At 37.6% G+C, this 14,225-nt stretch overlaps 3 protein-coding genes across 4 annotated transcripts; 1 reads left to right on the top strand and 2 right to left on the bottom strand.

Moving 5' to 3' along the window:
• Positions 1–220: 220 nt before the first annotated feature.
• LOC110750718 (Tetratricopeptide repeat (TPR)-like superfamily protein) lies at positions 221–3,389 on the top strand. Its single transcript, XM_088255160.1, has one exon. The coding sequence runs from the start codon at positions 584–586 to the stop codon at positions 2,861–2,863; it is 2,280 nt and encodes a 759-aa protein (XP_088111286.1). The 5' UTR covers positions 221–583; the 3' UTR covers positions 2,864–3,389.
• Positions 3,390–3,409: 20 nt separating this feature from the next.
• On the bottom strand, positions 3,410–7,892 carry LOC110750719 (P-loop containing nucleoside triphosphate hydrolases superfamily protein). Of its 2 annotated transcripts, XM_021951089.2 has the most exons (12): positions 7,689–7,892; positions 7,463–7,601; positions 7,253–7,374; positions 7,070–7,161; positions 6,773–6,869; positions 6,496–6,576; positions 6,185–6,417; positions 5,793–5,987; positions 5,625–5,715; positions 5,032–5,154; positions 4,452–4,602; positions 3,410–3,927 (listed from the first exon to the last, which is right to left on the bottom strand). In XM_021951089.2, the coding sequence occupies exons 1-12, from the start codon at positions 7,767–7,769 to the stop codon at positions 3,593–3,595; spliced, it is 1,740 nt and encodes a 579-aa protein (XP_021806781.2). In that variant the 5' UTR covers positions 7,770–7,892; the 3' UTR covers positions 3,410–3,592. The 2 variants fall into 2 exon arrangements, with proteins under 2 accessions (XP_021806781.2, XP_088111287.1); XM_088255161.1 differs by lacking the exon at positions 5,032–5,154.
• A 477-nt stretch (positions 7,893–8,369) lies between these two features.
• LOC110750711 (importin subunit alpha-9) lies at positions 8,370–13,137 on the bottom strand. Its single transcript, XM_021951080.2, has 11 exons — positions 12,961–13,137; positions 12,315–12,534; positions 11,945–12,098; positions 11,485–11,587; positions 11,021–11,205; positions 10,598–10,677; positions 10,323–10,473; positions 9,529–9,610; positions 9,349–9,407; positions 8,955–9,269; positions 8,370–8,685 (listed from the first exon to the last, which is right to left on the bottom strand). Exons 1-11 carry the CDS (start codon positions 13,013–13,015, stop codon positions 8,521–8,523), a joined length of 1,569 nt encoding a protein of 522 aa, XP_021806772.2. The 5' UTR covers positions 13,016–13,137; the 3' UTR covers positions 8,370–8,520.
• Between the last annotated feature and the right edge of the window lie 1,088 nt (positions 13,138–14,225).

The following is a 14,225-nucleotide window of genomic DNA, read 5'->3' as shown; positions in this document are numbered from 1 at the left end:
CTGGTTTTCTGTTTGGTGTGACAGAAAAATGTTCAAGGAAAATAATAATAATATTAATCCGATGATGATTATTTTTTTTTTGGTCTGAAAATCCGATGATGATCATGAGTCACAAGGTTGATGAGGACAAGGGACGGATGTCAAAGACTCACATATGACATAACATCCAAAGTAAAACGTGGTGTTATGAGTCGTAAGAATTTTGCAAGACGGAAGAATATTTCACTTCATAACATCAAGAATTTTAGGAGGATTAGGACCTTTGTTAATGATGGATTAATTGAAAGCCCAAGCTCGATTGGTCACTCATTTGAGAGACAAGATGTTAATGATGTTTTTTTGATTATGGACCTATGTCATTGTTATGGGTTTGCTGATAAAAGTTCTACCACGCATTCCTGACATTTGAAGAAACCATTAATTAGCGCTTACTGAGTGGGTCTGCTGAGTTGAACAACTTGAACTTATATGGTTCATTTTTTTATGTGTTTCAGTTTCTGATTAAATTTGGATGCACGGAGAGTGAACCTGTTATTTTTATCAGAGGTAAAAACAGACAGAAAATCTTTGTCCTCCTTTGACCATGATGAAAAGATTCAAAGCCCCACTGCCGTTGACATTCCATTATAGTCAGCCAAGTCCACCTTCGACTCTTTTACCAAAGTTCAAGAACCGACAGTGTAGCAATGACTACATAAGCTCCCTGTGCAGGCAAAAGCTTTACAAAGAAGCTCTTCAAGCATTTGAATTTTTGGAAGGGAACACCAATTTCCAAATATTTCCCAGCACTTATGCCGATTTGGTTTCTGCTTGCTCATTTCTAAGGTCTCTTGACCATGGTAGGAAAATCCATGATCATATTTTGGCATCCAAATGTGGGCCAGACATTGTTCTTCATAATCACATTCTTAACATGTATGGAAAATGCGGGTCAGTCAAGGATGCAGGAAAGGTTTTCGATGCAATGCCCGAGAGAAATGTGGTTTCCTGGACTTCACTGATTTCTGGGCACTCACAGAATAAGCAAGAGGATAAAGCCATTGAATTGTATTTTGAAATGCTGAGATCAGGTTGCAGGCCTGACCACTTCACATTTGGAAGCATAATAAAAGCTTGCTCTGGTCTGGGCAATGCATGGTTGGGGAGACAAGTGCATGCCCATGTTCTTAAATCAGAAACTGGTTCTCACCCTATTGCACAGAATGCCCTTACTTCAATGTACACAAAGTTTGGTCTAATTGCAGATGCCTTTGATGTATTTTCTCATGTTCAAACAAAGGACTTAATTTCTTGGGGCTCAATGATTGCAGGGTTTTCTCAACTTGGTTATGACAAAGAATCTTTGTGTCATTTCAAAGAGATGCTCTGTGAGGGTGCCTACCAGCCAAATGAGTTTGTATTTGGAAGTGCTTTCAGTGCCTGTAGCAGCCTTCTTCAACCAGAATATGGAAAGCAGATACATGGGATGTGCATAAAATTTGGTTTGGGGAGAGACATTTTTGCTGGATGCTCCCTTTGTGACATGTATGCAAAATGTGGGTATTTAGAATCCGCAAGAACAGTATTTTATCAGATAGAGAGGCCTGATTTAGTGTCCTGGAATGCAATTATTTCTGGGTTTTCCAATGGTGGAGATGCTAATGAAGCAATATTGTTCTTTTCTCAGATGCGGCATAAGGGACTGGTCCCTGACGAAATTAGTGTTCTCTCCATACTTTCTGCTTGCACAAACCCTTCAACACTCTATCAGGGTAGGCAGGTTCACTCCTACATTATCAAAAGGGCATTTGATTGTATTGTTATTGTGTGCAACGCTTTGTTAACCATGTATGCAAAGTGCTCAAATCTCTATGATGCATTTATTGTGTTTGAAGATATAAGAAACCACACTGATTCAGTTTCGTGGAATGCTATTATTACGGCATGTATGCAACACAACCAGGCTGGAGAAGTTTTCAGATTGTTGAAGTTAATGCGTAGTTCTGAAATTAAGCCTGATTATATTACTTTGAAGAATGTCATTGGAGCATGCGCAAATATAGCATCTCTAGAGGTTGGGAATCAGATTCATTGCTTTACTGTAAAAAGTGGCCTTGTGCTTGATGTTACTATCACCAATGGATTGATTGACATGTATACAAAATGTGGATCACTTGGAAGTGCCCAAAATCTCTTCGGTTTGATGGAGAATCCAGATGTTGTCTCGTGGAGTAGTTTGATTGTGGGTTATGCTCAGTTTGGATATGGAGAGGAAGCTCTTGAACTTTTTAAAATAATGAAAGGATTGGGTATAAAACCCAATGAAGTTACACTGGTGGGTGTCCTTACTGCTTGCAGTCATATTGGGTTGGTAGAAGAAGGGTGGCAATTGTATAAGACAATGGAATCCGAACATGGAATTGTACTGACAAGAGAGCACTGTTCTTGTATGGTTGACTTACTTGCTCGTGCTGGATGCTTACATGAAGCAGAGGCATTCATCAAGCAAATGGAATTCGAACCGGATATTTTGGTATGGAAGACTCTACTAGCTGCCTGCAAAACCCGTGGGAATGTTGAGATTGGAAAACGAGCTGCAGAGAACATACTAAAAGTAGATCCCTCCAATTCTGCTGCTCTTGTGTTACTTTGCAACATCCATGCTTCTTCTGGAAGTTGGGTTGAAGTTGCCAGATTGAGGAACTTGATGAGAGAAAGGGATGTTAGGAAAGTTCCTGGTCAGAGCTGGATTGAGGTTAAGGATAGGACCCATGTATTTTTGGTTGAAGATAGTCTGCATCCTGAGAGGGGTAAAATATATGCAATGCTAGAAGAGTTGTGGTTGCAGATGCTGGATGATGGTTATGACCCACTTCAGGCGTAGGCTTCAAGTAATAAACTTGAAGTTAACTTAAATCTAGTGTTTCCGAAAACGAAGGAAAATGATACCAGGATCATCTGAAAGTTCTAGTCTAAACAAGATTGCATCAGTGAAGAAATGCTGCATATCAAGAAGATTGCTTTCTGGTTCCCAAAGTTCAAAGCTCAAAACTATGAACTTCAGAAAGATGCTTGGTGGGGGGACGACATGTGCAGGTGAGGACATTACCGTCAGTGACCACAAAGACATGCACTGTTTTACCCGGTTGAATTGACTATCTTACTTGTGTTGGTTCTTCTACAACTGTTTAATGGATGTACTAGCATCTACCAGGCAAGCTACATTCAGTGCAGGTAGAGCTGCAGCGAGTGGGTAAACTGTCGTCAAAGATGTTCATTGCCCAATGCTAAATGGTAAGGGCCATAGGGCCAGTTGAGTCTTTTAACATTTTCCCGTAGAGTCGGCCTAAGCTATTGCATAAATTTGACTGCAAAAGATCAAATAAAAATAAAAAGGAGCTTTGAGTTGTTTCATTAATTGAATGATAGATGGATCAATTTTGTTTCCAACTTCAATTTGTAGATAATAATCGTTATACATTATCATCCGTACAGTATCCCCAACTCTCCAATATCCAATAACAAATATCATCATCCGTTTTGCCAATGAAATTCATCTATAACAAAAGGTTGCCTCGAAGTCAAAAAATGCAAAATCTGGTTTACAAGAAATCTATGTTTTGGAACTGTCGACTAAAGAGACCTCCCTATCTCCGACAATTGCTCGATTCTTGCTCATCTTTCTTCTCTTTTTTTTGTTGGTAGATTCTTGCTCATCTCTCTTCTTTTTTTTGTTGGTAGATTCTTGCTCATCTTTCGGTTGAGTCGATATTGATTCTCTTCCAGGACGGTGCTTTTTCCACTTCTGTTTACGCAAGGCCATGGCCCAAGATGGAACCTCACAACCTGATGCGGACATCACATTAGCAATATTCCGTAAATATGGAATATCTGCCTCTGTGTAGTAAGTAATAGCTTCTCCACTCCTCCCTGCTCTTCCACATCGACCTTCATGGAAAATTACAAACTCAGATTCAATGACCCTATAAATTCTTTCCCCCAAAACCAAATCAACTAGTTTATTCAATAACATGAAGTAGCCTTGCACTACTTCTGTGGGGGGAAAAAGTGTAATATGGCCAAGAAACTACGTAAAGCATTTACAATAAAAGAGTAGTTGCAAAACATAGGCAACAGATATTCATGCAATAAATTTCAGAGTTAAAGATCAGGTCAGTAAATAAGAGAAATGCTTCAATTTGATTAATAAACTCTGCAAATGATGTACTGATGGTTGAATCAACAAAAAAAAAAATTGAATCGAACAAACCCCAAAACCTATATCATATTTGTTATACGGGTTTTTAAACTAATTATCAACTAAATTTTCTCCCAATACGTTCCAGAAAGTATTCATCATATTAATTTTCTATAAATTTCCTGTCTGAAATAAATTATTTATCATTATAAGCTTAACATTTCCCTAATTTATGTACATATATTACATTCGATGGAATAAAGGGGAGACATACCAATCCTGTGAATGTAAGCAGCAGCAGAATCTGGAAAGTCATAATTAATCACACAGTTGACACCTTTGAAATCCATACCACGAGCAATAACATCAGTGGCAATTAAAACCCATGTTTTTCCAGCTCTGAAGTCATCAACAGCATTTTCTCGCTGTATTCCATTCAAGAATTAGCATAAAGGAGATGGAAATTACTGTTCAAGTATATAGAAATACTAAAGTATATTAACGCGGGCAAATGATATACAGTTATAAATGACTAAACATTACATGGGCCCAAGTACTAGTAATGGAATTGGAATTCAAACGCAACATGAACATGTAAGAAACACAACGTCAAAATTCAAGTTCTTTCTTAATTCCACACAAACCTCACCAGGGCACACAGATATCTAGGTCCAGCCTACATGAGGCCAGAAAAACAAGTGCTTAATCAGGTTTGACCATCAGTTAAGAGTTTTCTTTCATTTATTATACACTTATGTTGAGTGGAATGGTACGCAAATTATAACGGGGGCCGACATAAGTAAACCATATTAGGGTTAAGGCTGGTCATCTGAAAACAGATGGTATAGAATCACCTGTGTTTGCGACAAATCAGAATGTATGGCACTAACTCTTATGTTCTCAAACAACAGTTCTCCATAGAGTTCCTTAGCTCGCTCCTTGCTTTGTACAAATATCAACACTGGTGGATTCAGACTCTACTAACAAGATAAAACAATAACAAGAAATTGGTCAACAGATCGAATTGATACAACTGAAAGTCAGGAAGTGTTAGACTAACAAAAGATATATGCCTACTACATATATATAGCATGCTAAGGAAACTTAGATATTGGTGCACGCATAGTAACTAATATTTGGTTAAATCTTGCAAAAAATTCCTAGTTTGGACGTTCCTCTAGAGCCCATAGCATTTTTAAAAATTGCCTCTCTTGTACTCCATTATCAATTGTGTATTCCAGGGCAGGACCTACACTATATAATGGCCTTATTTAAATAACACGAGGTACAAAATTGTACGAAGTACCCTTTAAAATACTATTTGATACACAATGAGGACTTGTAAAAAACTGTATTTCATATCATCGATAGGATCCTCTATTTGCCACTTAGAAAAGGTTGTGAATTTAACCAAGCTTTCTCAATAGCACAAACAATAAAAGCATACCTCTGCAAAGCTTTGACGAAGTGCTAAAAGTTTCCCTTCTTCACTTCCAGCAAAAACCAGTTTTTGCTTGATAGTCTTAGAAGCAGTATTTCTGTATGAAACGTACAAAGAAATATGTAAGTCAATGGAACCACTCAAAGATTTTCAACAACATAAAGTCGAACTTACTTCCTGCCAATGATAACTCGAACAGCATCATGCATTATAGTGCGTGCAAGCTCTTCAACGAAATCAGGTAAGGTAGCACTAAACAAGGATCGTATTATTGAAGGGTTTGAACATGCTTTGACCACATAATCAATCTGCTTTAACAAGCCAAGCTCAAATAACTTATCAGACTCATCCAACACCAGATACTCAACCCTGCACAACATAAAAAAACTCATGAGGAAAAAAAACAACGTATCCATGGTTTTTGCAATTAACTAGTCTTGTCATTCATTTCAAATTCATTTGCTCATTTTGGCACCAAAATCATTAATTGTACACATTGATTTCTTGTTTCTACCAGCCTCTTTGAGTTTGCATGAACAAAATAAGAATAAATTCATCAAACGCACCTGCTTAAATCAACCTTTTTTTTCCGGATAGCCAACCGTAAACGAAGTGGAGTAGAAATGAGTATATCACAAGGTCTTTTTGAAAAATCAGAATTTCTTGCAAGCTCTTTAGTCATTAACTTGATGTAGAATTTATTTCCTTTTGCCATCTTTTTGCACTCTCTGGTTGTCTGATCAGCTAATTCACGTGTAGGACAAAGAATAACAGCTCGAATGCCATCCTTAGATGCATGCTGGTTATATGGAAAACTTTCATCAGAGAAACTCAGGCATCAACATTTTGCAGAAACAGTTGAATGCACGAGCAATACCTTAAGTTTCATAAGCATGGGGCAAACAAAAGCAAGGGTTTTTCCAGATCCCGTTGGAGCACAAGCAAAGCATTCCCGGCCCTAATAGAAAATGATGACAAAACCGCTATCAGTGCAGACAATAATTATTATCAAAACATCTTTTAAATCCAGATGTCAACTCATGCTGAAGTTCTGCTGAAACTAAAGCCTTCATAATCAACTGGTGATTTCTTTTTAAAAAACAACAAAGTAAAATCCACAAGAGTAGCGGATAGCATAAAATAAGAGACCATACAGATAAGAGGACTGGAATAGCCTGCCTTTGGATTGGTGTTGGTTCTTTAAATCCAAGTTCAGCCAAATTGCGAAGTAAATACGACTCACATCCATATCTGTAAATAATCAAGACTAATTCTCATTTCCAGTCATACTGGTTAGTAGATCAACAACTAAAAACAAGACAGGGTATTCAGCATTCACAACAACAAATCATCTACACAAGAATTCTCTGATGTTGAGCTCAAAAAATGGTACAATATATGCATGGCATACCTAAAAACTGCTAAAAGAAAAAGAAAAAAGACGAGAATACCTTGAGCTTAATTCCGAAAAATTCTCAAGCGGCGAAGGGATGTTATTCCCGGACACATGAATGTTATTATCCTTTCTCAATAATGAATCACGCTGAATCATGAAGAAAAAAACCCATGAACTTTAATTTAAGAACACAAAGAAATTAGCAATCCGGAAGAAGATTGAGGGAGAGAACAATAACCTCAAGTTGCTTATTTAACTTCTTTTTCTGCTCGGAGCGTTCAATGAGAGGTTTCTCTATCTCTTTCTTCGCTGCCTTAGCTGATTTTGAGGTCTTAAACACACTGATTCCCTCCACAGGCTCTATTTTCATCACAAAACCATACAAATCCTAAGCACAAATCCTAGGGCTTCAATTGTATAAAAATTCAACACCAAAAGCGAAAATTACCGGAAACTTCTGCCTTCCGCTTCCTCTTCTTAACAGGCACCACTGGCTCCTCCTCTTCCTCCTCCTCCTGCTCTGCTTCAGGTTTTGCAATTTCAAGGAAGCTCAAATCTTCTATCGCTTTCTCACTCTCTTTCTTCTTCTGAATCAAAATTGAAAATTCAAATCAACAAATGAGTAGAAAATAATAATACAAATACTTTTGTTTTCTAGAAGAGAAGAATCGGACCTGGAATCTGGAGAAATCGACGGCGAACTTCTTCCGGTTGAAGTTGACGCCGGCGAACAAAAACGAAGTGCCTTCTTCCATGAGCTTTAGCCTCTTTGATTCGTTGTAGGTAGCGGGCGGCGAGTTGGCGACAGTGAAGCAAAGGCTCTGTTGGAATTTGCGGGTTTATGTGGAGTCGTTAAACCCTTGCTCTTCTCCGCCAGTGTTATTACTAAATCTTTGGTTTTCGTAAATTACATGGACATCCTTTAACTTTGAAAAATTACAATGCTGCCCAAATATTTACTTGAAATTGCATTAGCCTATTTTAAAATTTTCTCTCTTCTTTGATCAGGGGAGAAAATAAATTCCAACTTTGAATATCTTAGAACACTAGAAAGAGAATTATCACTGGATTAAGAACTATTCGAAGCTTGGTCCTAAGTTATTCGTTGACATTCTTTGATGGGGATTTTTTTTTAAGGAATGTGAAAATTCATAAACAGTTTCTAGAAGCTCCACTGACCATGGCTATGAGCCTATGGTCACTCCAATCAAATACAAATTCAAGATCACAAGGGCGATTAACAATAGAAAATGATAATGATACATTTATAATTCCAACTTATACACATTGAATCCTGGTTTAGAAACTTGAGAGCAGAAAATGTTGAAATTATCAATGGATAACGGGGAGAAAAATTGTGGAGAAAATTGAAATCCCTCATCAAAAGATAAAAGACAGAAATTTTAAACAAGAAGCTTTGTTTTCCTTTTTCTCGCATTTAACGAGAAACCACTTCATCATCAAAATTTTACATCTCTTACAACATTACATCATCACTTTTTCTGCCTATTCATCAAGCCCATAGTCCTCCCCAAAGTACCCATCCACCAGACTATTTGCCATATTTCTCAAGTCTTCGTTTTCGTGGAACTGAAACCTTTCCATTGCTTCAATACCATTCTCTTTCTCAACAAGCTTTGGGCCCTCACCATTTGGCATCCCTCTCAAAACCTGCATGAACAAGTAATTTAACAACTGTTATTCACTTCTTTTTTTAAGATGAAGTACATTTACCATGGCAAGTTGTCAAGGACTTCTTTGGGAGCGGTAGACACTAATTTACGGTACAACACTATGACATACAACATCGAACAGAAAAGTACCCAATAAATCACCATTCGGTATTAATACAACCAATTTTCCAATGTACCATATTATATAAACTTGCCAACAAGTAAAAAGTATAATTCACCTCGAAATTTAAAAAGATGTCTCCTTACCAGTTCGGTGAATTGCAGTCCTAGTCTGGCAGCTTCAGTATCAGCGGAGTTAACCAAATCAATGAAACCAGGAAGGCATCCTCTACCAACAAGTGAAACCAGGTGCTCCAGAATCAGGTTTGGTTTTCCATCACCTTCTGTAGGTGAAATAGGAGAAACACAGAGGTTTCCTAGTACATATGCCACCTCCTTTCTTATATCAAATGGTGCTGTGGAAAGAAGGCGTAATAGCAATGGCACCGCCTCACTTGAATATATCAACCGCTTGTGTTCTATAGAACCAGCCGCAATATTAGATAGCACCCAAGCTGCTTCCTACATTAATGGTTGAACTTTGAATAAGTACGAATCATAATAAGATCCATCTCATAACATTAAAGACAAGCTGATATACCTTCTTCAGGACCCGGTGCTCACTGTTCAAACATTTCACCAGGACTTCTATGATGTTTCCTGAAAATGTCATCATTATGCATAAGTGAAGAGTCTTATTTTTTTCTATAAAAAAAGGTCTTAAATAAATATGTGATCAGAATTAAATTCCCCATCAAAGAAGCAGTGGTAGTTCACTGGCCTGTGACTTCATGCCCAGGAACAATAACAGCTTGGGTTGTCTGTGAATCACCAGCTATAAGATTGCCCAAACTTCTTAGCACCTAGATGGAAACCGTCTGTCAGTACGATCCATATACTAGAAAATATTAAAACATCTTAAAACCTTGTACCCAAAAAAGTTATACAATGCCACGTTCTCATGAATGGATGAACCCAAGATAGTAGATCATACGTTATTGATGCCATACCTTACAGTAAGATGAACTCTTAAGGTATGAAACATGGTAACTAAAAGCACACAGTTGTAGAGAGTTCAACAATGGAACCATGCCATACTTCTCTATATTCCCTTGGCAATTCCGCATTAAGAGAGATATAAGTACACAAAAAACAATGTACAATTAGAGACATTGACCTTGATTCTTGAGCGCCCATTTTTTATAATCTATTACCAGGATAAAATAAGGCAGCATCTTAGAGGTCAAGAAACAGATAGAATGTGATTTTCTTCTCTGTTAGGGCAGGGTAGGGGACAATGGGTACTTCATAGACAATTCGCATATGGTACACAATTTCCAAAGAAAGGGGGGACGTGGGGAAATTTCTGCATATCGGAACAAGTACAGCCATACAGATAAGAAATAAGAAGCAGCGAATGAATAACTTGGACTCTTACAGCAATTACTCAAACATAACAGTAAAAATGCAAATCATTTAACCTGCAATATGATACAAATAGTTGCTCCACAGCCATTATCTAAAGAAAGAGAAGGTCAATACAGAGCTTATTTATTCAATTATATTCCACCTTACCGGAATAAGCAACTGCAAACTATTGGATGTTGCCAATCTTTCCACAAGCAGTTGAAGGACATCACTCTTTACTAGCATACTGGTAGCAAGATTTGAAAGGGCTGATAGATACACAACCACCCATGCTACTTCAGTTGCTAACTCATCATCTCTGAATATAAGAGGAGCTTATCAGTACACACACTAGTCATAAGCAGGGAAGGTGATCCAAAAGTTAAAAAGCAACAAATCATGATGACCAGAATTAACTAATATATATAAAGTGATGAAATTACGCTTTTCTCAAATGCCGAATAATTGCATCCAATACCCCATCAACTCTAATGAGCTCCACTGCAGCCTTTGGATTGGGTCCCTGCATTTTTAGCAAACAGATGTTATATTGTAAGTTGTACTTGAAATTTGAAAGAATTTGCACCTAGAACTACACCTGGACATCCATCCGCCCGCTCACACATAATATGTAAGTCCACATTGATGTTGATACATTATTAAGAACTAACAAAAAATACAGTGAAAAATAAAATGAAAAACACACACTAACGGTGGGAATACAAGGGACCCTGAATGTCACACTAATTTGAAGATAAGAATCAGGCAAGTGGGAAAACAGGCCATTGGAAATTGAAAGAGTGTGACTTGTGAAGAACATGTGCATGTGTGTTATAAAATTGTTCATGAGGTGAATGGTTTTGAACCTTGATTAGGTTTGAGAGTGCCCAAGCAGCTGTTCTCACAGTTGAACCCTTGTCTGGAAGCATCATTCGGGCAAGAGGTGGTAAGGCACCTTGAGATAGCAAAATATTTCTCAGCTCTTCTCCTTCACCAGCAACGTTTCCCAACGCCCATGCACACTGCTCAGCAACCGGCGATGAACTCTTTTCTGCAAAAGATGCGCAACTATAGATGCAATATCAAAAGCAGCCATCTGATCAAAAACAGCTTAAATGTGTGAGCTAAGTATCACATGTCATGATCTCAACTTTGAAGTGCTACTTCAAAGATTAAGTGGTACCTTACAATCACCTAAGCAAATATCAGACTATGGATGGCAAGCATAGCCAAAAATTTTGGTATAACCTATCAACAACGATAAGAAAATTAAGCAGGAGAGATTAATTGTTTATTGGTATCTCAAAAGAGCACATAGGCCATTACGAACCTCCAAGATGAGCAACAAGCAACGGCAAAGCAGGCAACAAAGCTTTCGTTTCCTCAGGTTTCCCTGCCGCTATGTTTGTAAGGCACCAAGCTGCCTCAAGCAACTGCATCAAATCAAGCAAAGTTAAAACAGTCATAATATATCCTCAATTCTTCCTTAAGATTTTACTAATTCCAAATGATTGCTGCAAGCATGCTCCGGAAAATGTGAAAATCTTTAGTGCACAAACTCCATAGTGTATCTTATAGGTTTTAAGAAACCAATGGAGTATATTGCAAGATTAACCAGAACTTCTGAAGCCTTCTATATAACTAGAACCTAACGGAAAATAAAATCGAAGTTCTTTCTTTCTCTTTCATTCTTGGCAAAGTTCCAAACAAGCACTACTTATCAGCACTTTATGCTGAGAATAATATTCCCATGCTAGTTAGAAATAATAAAATCAACTGAGTGGCTGGACCTGTTCATCTGGAGAGCCAAATGAAAGACATTGCACTAGCAAAGGTATTGCTCCAGCTTTAAGAGCAGCTTCAACAGGAGGGAATTCTGATCTTGACAGTAAGCGTCTGAGCTCACGAAGGGCACTCACCTTCTTTTGCAATGCACCTTTCCCCCTACAAATTAAACAAAAAGGTGTTAAATGGGCTTGAAGAAACCGTCAAGGAAGATCCATGCTCACAGAATCCAACATCCATAGAGTTTTAATGAGTGGATCCAAATTTCCATATCACAAAATAGAGCCTCATAATCCTCTAAAATTCTCAGGAGGGTTGTCACCCTTTTCAATTTATATCCCACAATATTCATGTACAGAAATTAGATTCACATACTGATATGCAACTGCAGACTTCAACTCTTCCACTGCTGAATAAGTTTGAGCCTCCAAGATCGATTGATCTTCATCAATCATCATTTCACTGTCGGATGGAACATCAGGATCGCCACTAGTCCCCACTCTGCACAAGCGCTTCGCACGCACCAGCGATTCTCTTCTTTCCTTTCCTATTGTAATTGCTTGCTGCCGCCTTCGCTGTCCCGCAACATTCGCAACTATATACCATATAATCAGCACTTTGCAGCATAACTCAACACAGCTCCAACAGAATTTATAAAGCATCAAAGTTTGTCTGTTAGGTCTCCTATTATCTAATTCTTAAGTGGTTTAGGACGCCTAACGAACAGAACCCAATAAAACTAATGCCTTTGTCTTCTTATTTAACATTGAATTGCTTCATAGTCTGTTTGGACGACGAGAAAATTCTTTATTTGGTTTCAGAGAAACCATAACCAACACTCAACTCAACTGCCCCAATTCCAAATATGACTTATATAAACCGAACCCATAAATCGCAGAGACCTAATACAAGCATATAACATAAAGTCCAAGAATTTTTCTTTTCCTAGTTGTTTCCCTAATTTTCTCAGCAACCCATGAGAGGGTTTACAGCAATTAAAGTAATGCGATGAAGAACGCACCTGAAGACTTGACAGGTTCTCTTCTGTGAGGAGGAGCCATATTATCATCAGCCATTATAGAGATAGAGAGAGAGCGTCGAATTTAGCTGAAGACTTCGAGCTAATGTAGGAGGAGGGTTTTGAATGTGAAGAAACAAAGATTTAGGAGGTAATGAGGTGTGCCGCGCGGTGGGGCTGATGTGGATGTTCTACCTATTCAAAAGTGTTCATATTTTATAGTAAAATAATAATTTAATATATTTTTTCACCAAAAACAAAACCAACAAAATATTTCTCCCAAAAATAAATGAAATGACTAATGTTTCATTTCAAATTTGACCAAAAATAAGACAACCTTTACTTCTGGTTAGGGTGTTATTTTGTTGCAATTGAAGAGAATGTTGTTAAGACGATGCTCTATATAAAGGGCACTTCTCATTTAGAGATGGATTTGCAAATACAATTGATGCATACAAGTATACAATTTTCGATATGATCATTCAAATGTATCTGGCCATTTGAATTGATTTAAAACTCACTAATTTCCATAGTGAATAATATGCTAGATGAAACAATATGTATTTTTGTAATTGATTTGGTATATAGAATTTAAAATATGACTTCATGAGGAGCGGATGATGTTGTTGGCTATACGGTGTGGTTGATGAGCCTACAATAGAGAAAAGAGAGCAATTGCTAGTTATATTTCTCTTATAATATCACTTAATAACACGTGAAGAGAGTGATAGATACATAATTGTGGGAAATAGAACAATAGTTACTCTGGTGGTTGAGTCGTCGTGAAATAATGAGGGTCTAAAGTTTTGAGGTAATTTTGATGGGTTGGGCCTAAGGCTTAACCACGAAGCCCTAATCCATTATAGGCCTCTCCAGTTTCCACTCTCTTTCTCGGGTCCACGTGTGGTGGTTCTTTTTAGGCTAAAAGTCACTTTTGGTCCCTGTAGTTTGGCACTTTAACCACTTTTGACCATGTAGTTTCAATTCCGTCAATTTTGATATTGTAGTTTCATATTTATAGCAATTCAAGAATAAGTTAGTATTCTTGTTAATTTTTTTGACGGTGCAAAGGGCAATTTCGTCAACTCAAAATCCTTGAGCATAAAAGCTCGTATGAAACTCCCCTAATTTTATTTTAGGGCTTGAAATTGGTCATTTGGGTTTAGGGTTCTTCAAAAATTGGGATTAGTGGTTGAATTTCGAGCCCTAATATGAAATGAGGAAAATTTCAAAGAAGTTTTTGCATTCAAGGGTTTTGAATTGACGAA

Source organism: Prunus avium, chromosome 6, assembly GCF_965620075.1.
Source record: "Prunus avium chromosome 6, drPruAviu1.hap1.1, whole genome shotgun sequence".
NCBI lineage: Eukaryota > Viridiplantae > Streptophyta > Magnoliopsida > Rosales > Rosaceae > Prunus > Prunus avium.
Note: the sequence above shows the minus strand (reverse complement) of the source record. Positions and strands in the feature narration are given on the sequence as shown.